At 33.6% G+C, this 18639-nt stretch overlaps 2 protein-coding genes and 1 pseudogene across 3 annotated transcripts; 1 reads left to right on the top strand and 2 right to left on the bottom strand.

The window, feature by feature from the left end:
• The first annotated feature begins 436 nt into the window (after positions 1-436).
• On the top strand, positions 437-4393 carry LOC114381699 (protein MAINTENANCE OF MERISTEMS-like). Its single transcript, XM_028340926.1, has 5 exons — positions 437-1280; positions 1365-1449; positions 1535-1939; positions 2021-2532; positions 4318-4393. The coding sequence occupies exons 1-5, from the start codon at positions 1141-1143 to the stop codon at positions 4391-4393; spliced, it is 1218 nt and encodes a 405-aa protein (XP_028196727.1). The 5' UTR covers positions 437-1140.
• Positions 4394-6055: 1662 nt separating this feature from the next.
• On the bottom strand, positions 6056-11425 carry LOC114382733 ((DL)-glycerol-3-phosphatase 2-like). Of its 2 annotated transcripts, none has more exons than XM_028342320.1 (6): positions 11023-11425; positions 10721-10945; positions 7982-8042; positions 7662-7809; positions 7399-7478; positions 6056-6427 (listed from the first exon to the last, which is right to left on the bottom strand). In XM_028342320.1, exons 1-6 carry the CDS (start codon positions 11099-11101, stop codon positions 6295-6297), a joined length of 726 nt encoding a protein of 241 aa, XP_028198121.1. In that variant the 5' UTR covers positions 11102-11425; the 3' UTR covers positions 6056-6294. The 2 variants fall into 2 exon arrangements, with proteins under 2 accessions (XP_028198121.1, XP_028198122.1); XM_028342321.1 differs by having other exon boundaries at positions 7399-7438.
• Positions 11426-14022: 2597 nt separating this feature from the next.
• LOC114382023 lies at positions 14023-17005 on the bottom strand (annotated as a pseudogene).
• Between the last annotated feature and the right edge of the window lie 1634 nt (positions 17006-18639).

Below are 18639 nucleotides of genomic sequence, written 5' to 3'. Positions count from 1 at the left end.
TAGTTTAAATATTTTATATGAAAAATTAGGAATAGTTATACATACTATAAATTAAAAAATTTAAATTAGATAACAATAAAATTTTTTATATTACGTAGGTTGTAGTTATTATGAGTTTCATATAATATGTTAAAATTAGAATAGTTTAATGTATTTGAAATAATTAATTTTGTATGCTAATTTATTTTAGTGGTAAGTATTTTAAGTTATTAATTTTGTATATATATATTGTTTTAATTTTTAGCCGCAAATATAAAAATTGTTATATATTAAAATTTATATTTGTATGTAATTTAATTTATTTGTAGAACATATATGAAATTTTGTTATTGGAATATTTGAAATTTGAAATATTAAAAATATTATTTGTTATTTATTTGAAATTTTGAGAGTATGTGTAAATTTTATTATATTATATTTTATTGTGCAGGATCAATGACATCTTCGTCGTCATGCGCATCAAGTATACAAACGAGGTCTGGTCCAATTGAGGGTGACGTTTTGTGGATGCAACCCAAACATGTTTCAGAACATGTTTGGAATGGGGAACCAGACAGAAAACTACACATAAGACGAGCGGTGCCGACGTATCAAGGTGAAGAACAAATACCAGAGGAAATTGTTCCTCTGCTTCGGCAATGTGGGTTTTATTGGATAATTAAGATGGGATATTTAAAGATAAATGCGGCCTTAATTAGTGCGTTCATTGAAAGATGGAGGCCCGAAACCCACACGTTTCACCTGAGATGCGGAGAGGCTACCATTACTCTCCAAGATGTGTCAGTTTTGTTAGGTCTTCGTACTGACGGGACACCACTAATTGGTTCAACAAATCTTGATTGGGCCGACTTATGTGAAGAATTATTAGGAGTCAGACCACAGGAAGGCGAACTTGAAGGCAGTGTTGTCAAATTAAGTTGGCTGGCTCACCATTTTTCTCACATAAATATTGATGAGGGTAACATTGAACAATTACAAAGGTTTACCCGTGCGTGAATCCTTCGATTCATAGGAGGTGTCCTCTTTGTTAACAAAAGTAGTAGTAGAGTTTCCTTAAGGTACCTACAATTTTTACGTGACTTTGAACAGTGCAGCACGTATGCGTGGGGACCTGCCGTGCTTGCGTACTTATATAGAGAGATGTGCAGCGCCACCGATTACAAAGTTAAATCAATCGGAGGTATGTGCATCTTAATCCAAATGTGGGCATGGGAACGATGCACGACTTTAGCTCCAAAGAGGACGCCTCCCGTCATAGATAATAAACCACTCGGACACAGGTTTGTCGCTTAAAAAATTACATTTAAATTAAAAATATTTAATGATGGAACGTGTTGACAATGATGATTTCATTTTTATCGTAGGTGGCTGCGACGAGGAAATCAGCATATTGGCAATGATGATCTTAGAGTTTTCCGTCGCAAATTGGATCTAATGAAACGACATGAGGTAAGAACATCGTAATGTAGTACTTAAATGAGATTTTAATATGTTATGTTTGACTGATAATTGACAAGTGTGTTGTTATATGCAGTTTGTCTGGGAACCATACACAGCAACTGTGATGGCAGCGTTGCCTCCAATTTGTGTGGTTGGAAGTGTAGCCTGGTTTGCGGTGGTGCCACTGATTTGTTTTCATGTTGTTGAGTGGCACCAACCCGATAGAGTTTTACGACAATTTAGATTGCAACAACCCATTCCCGGGTGTCCTTCGCAACCGCAGAATCTCCATGGCATAACGCTCAAAGGCAAACAAGATGAGAATTGGTTCCACCTGTTGGCCCCAATCATTGGTCAGTGGAACAATCGAGCAGAGTTTAGGGTCGACGTTTATCCTCAACAGGAGGGCCTACTGGGTTATAACTCGGACTACATGGTGTGGTATAGGCGTAAAACAAAGATGTTTGTCGATCCAAACAATGCAAACACAGCTGCATTGGTATTTATCTGTTTTTCAATGTTTAACTTGTAATTAATTTCTTAAACATGAGCATTAATTTGTTGACGCTACTAATTGTAGGGTGAAGTTGTGGAGACTTTGCAATATATGGTGTCACCACAAGGGAGGAACACGTGGACGGTTGATGATCTCGTGCCTTACGTGGATAAGTTAGCGATTATATCTGAAGAGCAAGAGAGAATCACTGAGCCAGTGTCACATGGTCCAGCATCAGAGCGTGAATTCCCAGCCCAAGAGTTTCCCATTCTTCAGTCAAGTGTTGAAACTCGGGGCATAGGCAGACGAAGGGAGCCTGTTGAAGCGGAACAATATTCCCAACAAATGATGGAGCGTGGTCATGGAATGTATTACACGCCAGCAACATTTTCCGAATATCCTTCACAGATGTATCAATATCCTTTTGCAGGTCATCATACTGATACTTCTGAGACCTCACATTCATTCGGTCGTGTTGCAGAAACACAACCTCATTTTTCATGGCCCACTATGACTCCTTCACAGCAGCACGATGCCCCCATGGCAACACCTAACGCCCCATTTGCTCCGCAATGGAATGTACCCGGAGCAATACCGTCAATACTGTCATCTTCGTCTAAAGACTCTTCAACGTATGAGTTAGACACAAGATACTCATCATCATCATCGTCTTCGTCAATATTTAAATTGCTCATATTTTTTGGCGGTTGTGTGTCATCATTAGATAAATAATTTCCACATGATGTAAGCGAATTTGCAGAATGAAACATTGAACCACCAGCCACATCCTTTTCTATGTACAATTCCAGAACTGACATTTGGTCTTGTTGTTTAAAACTTTCCAGCATCGTTTCAACGTCTTCGTCATCACAAATTTGCAAGGCAATATATTTTCCTGACACTAAAAATCTACAACTGATGGCAGAAATAATTTCATTATTTTGTAACTTTACCTTATCTCCAATTTTTTTCTTCAAAGCATTGAAACTAATTCCACGTTTAATCTGAATCGCTTTTTTACTGCCTTCAAATATTACACCATCATTGTCTTCATATACCCTTCCATTGAAATACAACACTGTTATAACCGAATTCATCGTGTACCTACAAAAATATTTTAACACATCAAATAAATTATAAAATGGGTATCATAAAAAGTCATTACTTGAACTTCAAAATAAAACTTTATTTTAAAATAAAATTTAACTTCAAATCAAAACTAATAAAATGTAATCACAAAAGGTCTCTTTATTGAAACTTGGCATTCAATTTTTCTTTTCAAAAAATTTAATTAACTTCAAATTAATTTCATGGGACACACTTAAAAAAAATATAATTTCAAGATAGTAATTTTAAAGACAAAATAAAATAATACATGAACGAAGTTTGTAGTATAAACAATTAATCTTAACAATAATAAATTCAAAATGACAATAGCTAATTACAAAATTACTACAAATATAATAAAATAAATATGATACTAGAAATAACAAAGCATCATCAAATAATACTTTCAACTTGAACGGTTATAAATTTTTAACACACCAACAAATGGACCTAATCTAACTAAAAAAATACTACACCTTCATATTAAAATTAATTTCGTACTCAAAATACTTCAAATAAATATGATCTACAAATTTTTTTAAATGAAAGATCAAACGTTCATCAATTATTAACACAATAATAAATCATCAATATCAACTTAATCTAATTAAAAAAGTATTACAAATTTCATATTCAAAATATTTTATTTTCGCTCATAAAATTTTCTTCAAATAAATAACATTAAACACTTAATTTTTATTTTATTTTATACATTTAAATACACACTAACAAATCTATGAAATATAAAACATACTTTAAAGAAATATTTCATACCCCAGATATTTTTTATTGCCAAACCCAACAATGAAAAAGAACTTGCAGACGTAAAATGAAGGCTTGATTGTCAAAACCAACAATGGAAAGCAGACGTAAAGTGAAGCCAAACTTCCAGACGTAACATATTTAAATAGCCTAAAACGCAAAAGGGAGTGGCGTTTCCTCCTCCTAAAACGCCAAAGGAAGTGGCGTTTCCTTCTGCAAAGCTGACCCTACCTCCTGCTGCAAAGCTGCCTTTGTTGCAGAAAAGCTGACCCTACCCTAGGCTGAATCGCCAAGAGCAGTGGCGCTTTCACTGTGGCGCCAACAGTGCTGGCGTTTCCGACGTCACGTGGTCTCAAATCGCCAGCAATAATGGCGCTTTCCTCCCCACGTGTCAGCCATGCACGAAGTCGCCATCAGAAATGGCGCATCCCATGCTGGGGACGTGCAAAAACAGCACCCCCTGGGAAATATTTTTCAAACAGCCCTAAACTGGGAATAATTTTGTAAAACAGTGCCTCGTTGGGAAATTTGCCGTCAATCAGCTGCAAGCCTGCCATGTTCCCTTCTCTTGCAGTATATAAGGGCTAGCTTAAAATAAAAGTGTATGGGAGTTTTTTTTTAAGATAAAAGTGTAAGAGAAATTAACTTTGACAACTTAATTACCATGACCTTCCAAATCATATATTAAAATGTATGATGAATTAATTAAATTTTATAATAATTATTTAAAAAACATATTTAACATGATTTTTAATTGATGATATATATATATATATATTCATTGGATACTAAAAAAATTAATAATTAGATGTATTTATATTTATTTTTACCATTTAAATAAGATTTAATATTCTATATTTATTATTTTCATTTTTTATAATAATCGCACGAGTAACTCCCTGAATGTGTGACTATGTAGATTAAGATTAATCTCAATAATTTATCCTAGAGACTTTGTAATTTTATCAAACTATCCTTCATATATGAACTTTAATTTTTTTTTCTCTACATTTTATTAAATTATCTTTCACGTTAACAATTTTTCTTAGCTGAATTTTAACAGTCTTCTACTCATATGATCAAATTATGTATAAAATTCATGCACCAAAACTATTCCTTAGAATATAAAAAAATACATTATGTATTAATCCTATGTATTTTGTAGAATTGCAATAAGAAAATGCATTTACAAACCGTATTCCCACTAGCAAAACGGTAGAGATTGTGTATGAACACTTGGGTCTTACACAACCCTAATATATTGTAGTGTATTGGCAAAGACAAATGACAAACTCCACTTAACAAATCAAATCGTAAAGTGAGGAATTTATGATCCCAAGTTACAAGCACAAGAAGTTACTTGTATTGTTGATAAAGCCAAGTGTCACCTAAAAATTTAAACTTGGGCTACTTTGTGTTTTTGGTGGTGCATACTTCAATTTGAAGCCTCTTTGATGAGAATCATGAAACTGGCCAAATACAGGCTAAAGGTCCAAGTGGAGAAGGACGAAAGCCCAAGTGGAGAAGGACAAAGCCCCCGAGTGGAGAAGGATGAAGGCCCAAGTGGAGAAGGATGAAGGCCCAGAGGCAGAGACACTTTCAAGACTATTAATTGTTGCTGAAGGCCCAAGTTAAATAAGTTTTTAGTTATAATTTATTTTTATTGTAATTTTGGCCCAAACTGTTTAGAAGGCTCATGTCTATTTTTATCTTTTCGTTCAGCTACACTATAAGTATTGGTTTTTGTTTTGAATAAAAAAAGACTTTTGACATTTTCATAAAATTTGGTGAGAGTTTCTCTCCGGGTTCCTTGCTGAACCAATTATCAGACTTATCAAGGTAATCTTTGTGGCGTCTACCCAGACTTATCTTCCTTCACTGGAAGTGGCGTCTACCCTGACTTATCTTCCTTCACCGGAAGTGGCGTCTACCCTGACTTATCTTCCTTCACCGAAAGTGGCGTCATCCAAACCTTCGTAGCCTGTATCAAACGATCCGCCCCGTAAGATTCTTATCACTCTTTGTTTTCGAACAAAGTAAATGGTGGTCTTGTGATCTATGTAAATCGTGTAACCCCGCAACAAATTTTGAATGTCAAATGAAATTACTCGAGTGTGGAAAATATATATATATATATATATATAAGCTTAGCATCCTTCATAGATGTTTTTTTTTCATTGGGACATGCCACATGTGACACTAGTGAGTTAATTATGAAACTTACAGAAATTTCAAAGGAAAAAAATGAGATTTATGTTGAATTGCTGCTATTTAACGAATTATTACCATTAAACGGTGCCAAACAGCATTGTATGTATCAGCGAAGTTTGAAGGCCAAATATGTAAACGATACATTGACTCTCTAAGATCTAAAAAGTCAATATCAATTGTAGTAATTCACCAAGAACAATGATATAAAAGTCAAATAATCTACGGAAATGGATTAACTACTCATCAGCTCTTTCTGTCTGCAATAAGAATGTACGATTTCAGTCTCTATTATCATCAAAAGGAGGTAAACCCCACTCACTAGGGTTGAAATCCAACAGTGAGTTCAAAACTTGATCTGCTGTATCAAGAAAAGACTTATCCAGCCTTGGATCAGGGACCATAACAACAGACCTGCATGACATGTAACCATAAAAGATTAACAAATTGAAGATAAACTCCAATTGCACAATGTATTCTTGTTCAAGAAAATAACATGCAACTAATTCGTAAGAAACGAGTCATAAGAAATAGGAATGGGTAGACATCATCATGATGTTATGAGAGACCACAATAAATGTCTTCTTAGCTTGGCATCAAGACCGGATAAATCACTGTATCCATTTTTAGTTACTTGTAGAGTTTGGTCACTTAATGCCTTACTCTTTTCAAACTATACTATTTGTTTGCTCAACAATGAGAGTCAAACTGATAGCTCTCCATGATTGATGAAAGTTATAAGATCCACAACTAACTTGTGAATTAGCTCCAGTTCTCTGGGCTAATTTCAATCAATCAGTTAACTAAATGGTGTGATTAGAATTTTTTTAGGGTGAAAAATCAATCACCCTTAAAACTTGGAGGTTAATCATTATTTGGCTTGTAAAACATTATCAACTGCCACTTAAAATTGGTTAACATTCAAACTTAACTATTGCAAGAACAAACAAGATAGTGGAATCTGTTACCCAGTTTTGGATATACTCATTCATATGTCACAGTTTTTTAGACCTTAAACATACATGTAATAACGTTATATCAGCATCATGTACTCCTTATATGAGAGAGGGAAAAAATAGAAAGAGCCTACTGACCATATAAACGTTAGAAAGATGCAATCCATCATAATTGTTAAGTTGAGGAATTTGTTGAGTACAAGAAGCATAGATTTCATCAATTCCAGATCAGTGATATATATTGCTGATGCAGATATTTTGTATACTACATACTGTGCTAGTAATATTGTAAGATCTGAAACTGCTAGATCTAGCACTAAATTATCTACCCATTCTATCAAATGCGAACAGATTGAAACCATAGCCTGCTGCATTTAAATTTAAAGATATGAAAATAAAAAATATCTTTCAATGCTCCAATCCACTTACATTCCAGCATTCTTAGCTGCAAGAACTCCTGCGGGTGCATCTTCAAAAACAAGAATGTTAGAAGGATCTACCGGTCCACCCTATTGACATCAATTCATCATTAACTACAACATCACTATGGATTACAGACTTGACAAAATCAGAAATACAATAATAAAATGAACCCAATGCCAAATTCAAAGTAGGAAAAGAAAGGCATCTGTAATCTTTTAATCTATGGACAATTTTGTCAACAAGTGCACCACATTCATAAATTGCTATACCTCAAATCTCTTGGCTGCTGCAAGAAATCCATCCGGAGAAGGTTTGCCTTGTTTAACTTCTGGGTCATCACCAAGAACAACATGATGCATCAAAGAGAAGATTTCATGATGTCTTTGAGTTTTCAATTCAAAATGTCGCTTGTGAGAACTGTGGGGAAAATTTCAAAACAACTTTGCATTACAAATTCTTCAAAATAGATGTGAGACAGGACATAAATCTCTTCTTTCTAGTTTTTACCCCACCCATCCACCCACCCAAACAAAAGACATGTAAATAACCAAAAAAAAAAACAAATAAACAAAAGATGGTTGAAGTGTACCCAGTTGCCACACAGACTGGAACTCCTTTTGCATGTAGATGATTGACTAAACGGCTAGCACCTATGATAAATGAAAATGGCACAGAAGAACATCAATATATAAACAATATAATAGTGCATATAACACAGAATTTGTATATTTAAGTATTTCTATAGCTACTAAGTCTATTGAGTTTGACAGGCTTACGATATACACTACGAACTATTCAGTACTAGTCCAACTCCCAATAAATATTAATTACCAATAACAAAAGTACAGATTAAGGCTTTCACAATAAAATGACTAGTTTAGTTAACAGCAGTCTTTGAACACAGTCAGGTATAAGCTTCAGTCTGGGATCTATGATTACAGTTCAATGACTTAAAACTTATGCAGCATGTGTATGGGTGGGGTGGGGGAAACCCCTTAGAGAACTCATGCCTTGCAAGAAGATTGAATCTTGAATAGTTAGGAGCTTTTATATGAACAAATATGTACATTTCCCATTGAAAATGAAGAGCAGTTTATGAGGAAAAAAATATTTACTTGCTGAATATCTTGAGATATAGTAATATAATGTTGCTAAGAATCCATACAGAGAAGGAATTCTACCCGTCCTTAAAAATCAGTTTTTCGATAGCAGTTAATTAAACCAATACAAGCATCTCAAAACAAATGTACTTGAAGGTTGAAGCATGAGGGTTCAAAGATGCCATCAATATCAGTGTATAATACAGAAGTATCCAGCTACAAAATCATGGTAGAAATACATACAATAAGAATTTTATGAATTCAAAGTTCATAACTACACTAAACAAGGTACAAGTTCTGATATTCAACATATATCACTATGCTGAATGTGTCAATATAATTTCTTCTCATCCCTAGAAGATCCATGTTGTGATGAATCTTTTCAAGTTTTCACCATGTGTATCTACAAAAAGGATGGAAGATGCCCAATTATATTAGACAAGGAATGATTACAAGTTCAAAGGTTCAACTTTACAAGGTGATAACCAATTATGAACCTTTATGCATCATAACAGCTTAATTAAACAAAGACTGGAGAAGGACTGCAAGATAAGAGAAATAATGAAATGGGGAGGGTGAAATGAATAAGAAAGAACGAACTGATAATTTGTACATATTTACTTTGATAAAAGAAGTTACACAGCCAAAATAATTAGATAAGACAAAAGTCATTGCGGCCGAGACAACCTCTCATAGAAAGCTAGCATGTCTTTTCACCAGAATGGAAACTTCACCTAATACATTGACAAAGTACAAAAGGTACTCTAAGACAACCTATTTATGCGATTGGTTATCCAGTTGCGAGAAGATAACAGTTAATGCCTGCATTTCATGGGCTCAAACATTCAAATTAAAAGGTCTCTTCTCTAGAACTAAAGACTCCCTCCAACGACTATTTTAACAAGTCTAACAATTGCCCTACTTGCTCTGAAGTAAAAGAGTTATCCTTTCTGGCATTTTTCGTAAGTGTGTGAAATCTAAAGAGGCTTGTAGAAGAAAATACTTGGAAAAAGTGTCTAGAGAGATAAATATAAAGAATACTTTGGTGTTAGGAAACAATGTTTGTAACCTATGGTTGATAGTAAAATCTTGGTAGTAGTGAGGCAAAACTAAACATATCGTTTAGTTCGGCGAACCAGTGACAAAACTTTATGTGTCCCTCTTTCTTCTCTTTATCTGCATATATTTTACTGTTGCTAACCTATATAAGAAAGGAACTTAGTTTTGAGTTTAACAAACCTGTTTTCTAAAAGACTGCTTATCCTTTAAGTGTGTGTCCAATGTCAGATAGTTCTTAGGACGCAGCATTCGTCCAACCCCTAGGTGTAAACTAGTTTTCTGTTACATATATACATAATAATACATCCATTAAGGCATTAAGACATCCAAATGTCATCCATTCAAGGTGTATTTGGGTAAATAGCTTAATTAAGCAATTATTCAATAAGCTTTCATGAGAGTTTATGTCATATATTTAGTTATGAAACTTACTGAAATGAGATGAAAAGGAGTCATAAGCTAAAAACTATTTATAGTAGTCATAAGCTATTTTTATAAGCCTAAATAAGCTCCATAGAAGTTCTTCCAATTCCTAAACAGTAACACCCCCTTAAGCACAAACACATTGGGAATCCTGAATAGATGATGATGAAGAAGAAGATGATGATGATGATAAGACAATTTTCTGCACTTTCAAACTTCTGGTTAGTAATCCATGCTAGTATATATAAAAAAACTTCGTACCCCATTGCCCAGAGGCTCTTCGCTATGCGAAGGTATGGGGGAGGGATATTGTACGCAGCCTTACCCTTGCATATGCAAAGAGGCTGTTTCCGGATTCGAACCCATGACCAACAAGTCACCAAGGCTGTTTCCATGCTAGTATATATAAAAAAAAAAAAAAAAAAATTCAGCAACACTTGATAAATAAGCAGGTCACCACCTCAGTCAAGAATTCGTGTTTAGAAGTTAGAACAAACTAGGTATATGCATGTGATACATGTATAAAAATATAGTATATCATTTCATGTGCCTCTTTTGCGTCAAGTACTACTGTTAAAGCTTTAAATTTCTAGTGCCTGTCTCTAAAGGTCCTCTAATCACATGTCTGGAATGTCATTTTCAGCTTCCCTTTGAGCAGAGCATGGTTTAAACTTACATACGTGATTCTTTAATCCTATGTTAATTAGATAAGGGCATCCAATTCCAATCTCCATTAGTTCACATACCTGGCATAGGCTCACTAGTAGGAAACAACTTCTCCAGCATATCCTCTCTTTCTACCAGGAATTGCTCGGCACTAAGAGAATCACTAATTCCAGTCTCTTCAACAAAGATCCTAGCAGATTCTATTGCTTTTTTTCCCATCATCTTTGCCTTTAGGGACCAATCAAAGGTTTTGTTGTACCTAGCGAGTATGATTTCCTGGACTTGAGTATAGAACCTCTCAGTGTCTGCAACAGAAGCATGGTTTTTGATAAACAACAAGAATGTGGTTGATGGTAGATGGAATAATAGATCAATAATATACCGAGCAAGAGACCGTCCATGTCAAAAACGACGTGGGTGATTGGCCTTCTGACGGAGACGACAGCAGAGGGATGGGCCATTGCGCGATGAAGAAGCTAATGCGACCTTCTTGCCCAGTCTCCGATCTACAACTGCAGATTCCAAGCTACAGAGCAAGGGACGAAGAGAGAGAGACGTTTAAGCGATCTTCGGATGTTTTTCCAAGGGCAATCTGCACCCTTTTATTGCATCCCGCACCTCTCAAGTTTTTTAAAAACCCCAATCTACCCCTTTTACCTTCTGTCGATTCTGTCCTTCCCCTCTTCCTCTTCTTTCTCCCACATTCAGCACGAGTCCATACTCTCCCTTTCTTGTTCTTTTCTTCTTCTCGACTCAACTTAACTCTTCTTCTCAGAAATGTCCTATTTTGAGTTTTGAGATTGTTTCCGGAACATGTGTTTCGTAAGGATATGAATATAAACATTCTTACGAAATGATGTTTTTGAAAGGAAAAAAACTTATGAAACACTTTTGCATAAACAAAAATAGTGCTTTTGAAATGACCCACATGGAATATACAAAATGCAATTTTGAAAAGGCTATTCTTGATTGCAATTTTTACTTTTATAATGATTCTTCCATAAGTTAAAATAATGTTTTCTGAAACGTTTTTCTCGAACATACAAAATACACTTCTAAAAAGTTCACTCCAAATTATAATTATTGCTTCCAAAATAGGCTTTTCGTAAGCATACTAATGATTTTTGAAACCCTTTTTTTGGAATATACAAAATACACTTACAGAAATGCTGCTTCGAATTTAAAATAGCTGCTTTCAAAATGGTCTTTCCATAAGCAAAAATGTTTTCGGAACAACCATTCCATAAACATTTTTTGCTTTATGGAAAAACCATTCGAAAAGCATTTTTGCTTACGGAAAGATCATTTTAAAAGATTTTTTGTAGTTAATTAAATTTGATAAAGGGAGAAGGAGGAAGAAGAAAAGAAAAGAGAAAGAAGAAGGAACCACTTACCTTCACGGACGGAGAAAGGAGGATGAGGGAGCACAAGAATGAAGGGATCAAGAGAAGGAAGAGTTGTCATGGGAGGGAAGGATGTCATCAATGTGGGTGTGGGTATGCCATCAAAGAAAGAATATCATTGCAGGGTGTGTCGTTGAGAGAGATGTCATCAAGAGTTGACAAAAGGGAGGTGTTAAGATTGAGAGATGGGAGGTGAAATTCCATCAAGGATATTATTGTATTTTTATTAAATAATGGGGGTGTAGGATTGAAAAGTCCCCAAGCCACAAGAAAATTTAAACTCATTTAATAAAGATTACCTGTATTTGAACTTTTGAAACTATCCTATTTAAAATAGAGAAAACTACAAGCAACATAAAATGAAAATAATAAAAAGAAAGGTGTTAGTAACATATTTTTTGAGACACTTCTTTTAACATATTTTTTAGTGGTAAAAAATTATTAAAATTACAAAATCATTAATAAAATATGTAATTATTCAAAATATAATATTTGATGTTATCAATACATTTCAATTATGATTATCATTAAAAAAAAGCTTATTTATTGATTATTGAATGTATTACATATTACCAAAAAGTAAAGGATATACTAACATTACATTGGTCATAGAGTTTTGATTCCTTAATTAAGTATGGATAAAAAAAGATAGTTAAAAAAGATCTCAATAAAAACAATTAATCAGATTTTTTAAGTGGGATTATTGATGAATATACTACACATTTATCATGATGAAAAATAGAATAAAGGATGGAGTTTTTAGAATCAAATCAACCATGTGGTTGGATAACTCAATGATTTGGTGGAGAAAAAGAAAACAATGATTTTCTTTGTTTTTTTCTTTCTTCTATTTTTTAACTTTTATTTTGAAGCATTCCAATAAAAACTCATATAAGTACCTTATACAAAAATAATTCTGATTGAAAATATTTACTATATAATAGAAATAACTGTTAATGAATTTTCTTTCACATAAAATTCAATCTTAAGAGAAATAATATGTATTGTCTATGTGCCAAAATCAGAAGTAACCATTTACTTGTCATATAGCAAGAGTTTTTTGCTGTATCTCGATGACAAAAAAATATTTTCCAAGACAAATAATATAAACATGCATTTTGGTTGTTAAAAAAATATTAAAGTAATATTTTAATGCTTAAAATAACATTTTCTCCAATCTTTGTCGGTGACATCCGATGTTGAAGCCAATAGAACTTATATAGAAATGCATGAATCACATGGTATGATTCAGATAAAAAGTCAACGCATTTGTGTGAAATTATGAGTGACATGAGCATGATTTATTTTTTCCGTATTACTTTCTGAAAGGGAGATAAATGATGCTATAATATTAGTGTTATATTGTTTTTAAGTTGGACACGATAATGCCGATTTTCAAACGTAAATTGAGTTTCATTTAATTTTTCAAAATGTGATTGTTCTGTTGGTTTTTTACTTTTTGCTGGATTGATTGTTCTTTTGGTTGGACACTATAATGTCAGTACGGTGTAAATTGAGTTTCATTTAACTTTTCAACACTAATTTTGATAGGGCTTCTGAAAAAATAATAATAAATGATAGTGCTTAAGGTCAGACCACCACTAAAAATGATACCTAAAAATTTACTCTATTATATTATATTAGCCATTAAAGAATTTAAATATTAATTATTAGAATAACATATTTTATATTAACATATGCATATCTAATATATTTTCTTATGGCCTTATTATTTAATAACTAATAAAAAATAAAAAATATCAATGTGTCAACTCATAACATCAATAAAAGTCAATGTAAAATGAATTTATACTAAATATTTATAATAGTTATCAGCACTTTCTTGACCGCATATTTTAAAGGGAATGCAAATGCTATACCATACCCCTATTTAGGAGAATCTTCCTCTAAAGCATTTTGGATGGTAGGTTTTGGATTAGTTAGCAGTTAGCACTATCAGAAGAACACGCGGTGCCAAAAGTTACGCAAGCAACTGCTTTCTCATACCTGAAAAAATCTGGAAGTGCATTTCACCTAAAAAAGAAATTCTGTGCAACCAAGTTCGTCCACATGGACAATGACAGCAAAGCTTGACGTAATTTTGTAGTACAAAATGACCGTTACATTACTATGAGGTCCAAATGTCCGTCTTCCTAGTGGTTTAGAAGTACAATGATCCAAGATGCTCAAAATTAGCCTAGGATGTCCTCAGCCATGCACTTGCATAGTTCGTTCTTCAACATGTCCATGCCAGTGTGACACGAAGTTGAAACAGAACAGGCAATTCGTATTTGTAGATCTTTAAAATCCATAGCCAATTTTTCATCCCAACTGCAGTTTTCTCTGAGGACAAAAAATACCATGTCACCAAAAGAAACTTCATGATTTCTTTCTGCAAATACTAGTAACTAATTAAGGCCTTCACCCGTTATCAAGATCGATCTCGCCCATATTTTCCATCATGTCATCAAAGATATCTTTGAGATTTTCAAGAACTTCCAACTCATTTTCCAAGCTTCCCCGCAACTGTAAAAGAAAGATTCTATATACATTAAGAAGGTGAATCAGTAAAATTTGACTAACAACGCAATATGTAAACTATATTATAGGAAGAATAATGTATGGGGTGCATGTTTCTTAATAAACTTTCTACTTTTCATTCTTTAACTATTATCCTTATCCTTTTACAAATCTTTTATACTTTATAAATAAAAAAATGAATACACTTGATGTTTTAAAAAAATGTCGCAAGAGTCATGTCCCCTTGATTCACATCTTCTGACCTTGCACCCTTTGGGTGAATCGTAACTATTGGGTGGTTTACACCCTTTGGGTGGGTTGTAACTGTTGGGTGGTTTGCACCCCTTGGGTATTTGCGGGTGTACACCTTGGTGATGTGTGACTTATGCTTATGCTTATCAATATCTGACCATCAAGAAATTTAAGATAAAAACTGAGTAGTAGTAGACACTCTATAAAACTTATATAACCGGACATCCATTGAATTATTAGAGTTACTTGTTTGCAGCTACTGTTCAAAGCCATAGAAAAGCACCTGCAAGCGTTTTAAGCATAATAGGTTGCATTACAATAACTTGAGTGAGATTTAGGGGATCTGTACAAAATTTATATCTATGTATGTGTATAAAGCATGTCATAGTAAAGTAAGATTACCTGTATTAAATTTTTCTGGTAGTATTTTGAATTTTGAATCACTTATACTTTTCTTTCATACTCCATAATAGCAATATTGTCTCAGATGATATGCCATCAATCTCTTTTAAGACACCGTACTGTATTGGATAAAGGCAATTATCAGTTATGAAGAACATAATGGTCAGGTGAACATATGACATTTCTCCCTTTATACTTATTTTAAGAAATAATGTCACCTACAATGGATGTGCCTATCCTTATCAAATAAGAGGGGTCGATGCACAACTATATTGTAAGCCTTTCCAACACAGAGAGAGAGAGTGCTTCCATTAAGGATGGTCACGATAACTAACATCCTACATGACCTTATTTTGCAAAGCAGGAGATGAAATGCAGGTATAAAATATGTATTTATATTCAACTCTGAGATGATATGGCACCATTTTTTAATGCAAAGGAGGTAAAGGATAATTTATTATAGTAGGTTTGTTAAAAAAGTTTTAAATAAACTATCTTCACTTTTTCAACTAGGAAACATACCATATCAGTTTCATGCAAAAGCTCCTCGGAAATGATAATGGACACAGGAATTTCCAAAGCAACGTCTCCAACTTTTAGATCTTTCCTTGCTATTGCACCCTGATCGGCTCCTTCAATATCTGTGTAGATTAAGGGGGAAAGAAGTTTGTATTATGTGTGTTAAAGAAAAGCTAATACCTGTGCAAAGGAAAGAAAATCATCCTATAGAAACCACTGAATCAGAAAGCAACTAAAACACAAAGAAAGTCACGGTGAAACTTACAAGCTATTTTTAATTGTGTCATTGCACCATTGCTTTCACCCGATTCTATCAGACATTCTTCTTGGTCACAACTGTGGTTTTTTTTAACTACTTCATTCACCCCGTTTTTGTCCCCAAAATCAGAAATTAAATCAAGAATTGTTAGGCGTAACCCTTGCAAAATATTCGTATGGAGATGTGTACAAGTAGAAAGTGATACGTCAGTGAGCCAAACAATTGAATTGAGAGCCTCCAACTCATTCCTGGGACTGTAAGACTCCATTGACGTGCATACATCACCTTCAGCAAAATAAAGTTCCAGCTGCAGCTCAGTAAATAAGTTAATTCATGACTCGTTAGTGTCCCAAAAGTGAAAAAGGGGAGTAGAAAAAGACAAAATAATCACGGTGCAATGCATTTCCGTTTTTTTCTTTAAATAGATCTAGAAGATAACCAGATTATGTAAAGATGTGTGAGAAATCCCAAGACTATGACAATCCCTTAACTCTAATCTGTCCTCGGATTGATAATGAGTAACTCAGTATATATTACAGAATACAGAGAGTAAAAAGGAAGTAACCTCATTTAATTGTATGATTCATGCAATCTGAAGTAAGACCTCCACAGTAGCATTCATCCAGCCAAGTTTTGAAGAGCACTTGAGGTATATCCATTCTTTGGGACTAAAGCCCTTACTTTGTAGTAATTTCTGATAAAATAATGCAGATCAGTCAGCAAGTTGAAATGGCTTAGGACTCAAAAGATAAACCACAGGCAGATATTAGCATACCTTAATCATTGTGCAATTACTTTAAATTTTACATATATGATAACATAAAAAGGAGTAGTTTGCTGCAGCTTGTCACCTAATTTTTGTCATATATGAAACTCCTCAACGAAAAACAAACAAGTAAAAAACATAACACTAAAGAACTTGATTGTCTTATTTTTACCTTCTTTTTGTCAAAGAAAGGATCTCTTTCAGATTATTCAAGAGCAATTGAACACTCCTCATCAGTATCCATGACCGCAGCTGCAGTGAATAGTTTGAAGTCAAACACTAATCACAAGTCAAAAATATAATGGCACTAATTATTGGTAATCTAACCAGAAGTTCCTCATCGACAGTCACTGGTTTATCATCGAAACGCTAGAACACGAAATCCAGAACTTAGTCACTGACACTTTCTACTTAATTTCCAATCCAACATATTCTTGTATGGTTACTTTTCTCCTCGTCTATATACTTTAGATTCATTAACATTTTAATATAAGCTTGATTAGCTGAAATAATGTAGGAAAAAGAAATACAAAAATAGGAAAGAAAAAAGCAATAGAAAATAAAAAAGAAAGAAAAGTGATTATGTGTTTCTGGCAATAGAATGAGAAGGAATGAATCAAACATCACATTATTATTCATATCTGCGAAAAGTGAAGTTAAAAATGAATTTTCAGCAATCTTTGCATATGCAATCGTTCGAACCGTACCATACAACCACTGCGAATTTTCTTTGATCACATGCAAAATCTCATCAACGAAACAAGCACAAATTGAGATTAGAATCCGAGCTAGAAATTACCACAACACGGGCTCCAAAAGAAATTGAGGTTGCTTCTGAGAACAGTGCGAGGCTCACTTTGTCGTTTTCCCAACAAAAAGAGTAAGAGGGAATTTGAGCGGCAAAAAAAGAGCAAGAGCAAGTGACAAGTGAAGCACAAAATGTAGCCAGTTCGGAGCTTTACCCTCGCGTCTTCAAAATTTTTTTGATCCAACGGTTATGCAGATACTATCATACGTTTTCAATACTGATCGTTGGATAAGTCAGATCACAGTAGTTTAAGATGGGGCCGCAGCACCAGAAGAAAACCCCTCAACAATAATCTTAGCAAACATTGATCCGTTATGTTCACGGGCTGATGGGCCTGTCTAGTAGCCCATCTTTTGCTGGGTCATTTTGAGGAGGCACTTCTTGCACTATTATATTTTTGTTGCACCGCTATGGAAGTGACGATAGAAATAACTATAATAATGACAATAATTAAATAAGTACACGCAATTATATCATTGATTTTCGTACTTATTTGATGAAAATTGCATCGGTTACTATAGAACAACTGAGGATTAAAATTAGAGACAAGTTAAGATGAGCGTTTTTATGACAAAGATGAAGAGACAGATTACAACATGAGCTGATAAATGTCTTTTGAAGAAGCTGTAGGGACATGTCTTTTTTTCATACGGATCAAACCCTCCTGCTTTTAGAACGTGTCCCTATCGTTTTACAGAAACATTTTTTTTTTTCTTTTAGGGAGTTAATAATTGTTAAGGTGTTGATTGTCAATTTCAATGGATTTCAATAAGTTATTTTGTAGTTTTATAATGAGATTATGAATGTAATTCTAGGTAATATATGAACATTATATTAGTCAAACTGGAATTAATTTTAATTTTTTTAAATAAGATTCCAAATTTAAATATTATAGATAAAAAAGTAGTTAGAATGATTCCCTCACTTAATTAAGGAGGGACTCACTAAATGTCATAATTCATATTGTCCAATAAATATTAATCATCAACAAATTTAGTAAACATTTCACACTTATAATATAATTTTCTAATAAATATTTGAATTAATATAACTTTTAAATATTAAAATTT

This window comes from Glycine soja, chromosome 13 (assembly GCF_004193775.1).
Source record: "Glycine soja cultivar W05 chromosome 13, ASM419377v2, whole genome shotgun sequence".
In the NCBI taxonomy this organism is placed as follows: domain Eukaryota; kingdom Viridiplantae; phylum Streptophyta; class Magnoliopsida; order Fabales; family Fabaceae; genus Glycine; species Glycine soja.
The sequence above is the reverse complement of the archived record's forward strand: the minus strand, read 5'-3'. Positions and strand labels throughout refer to the sequence as shown.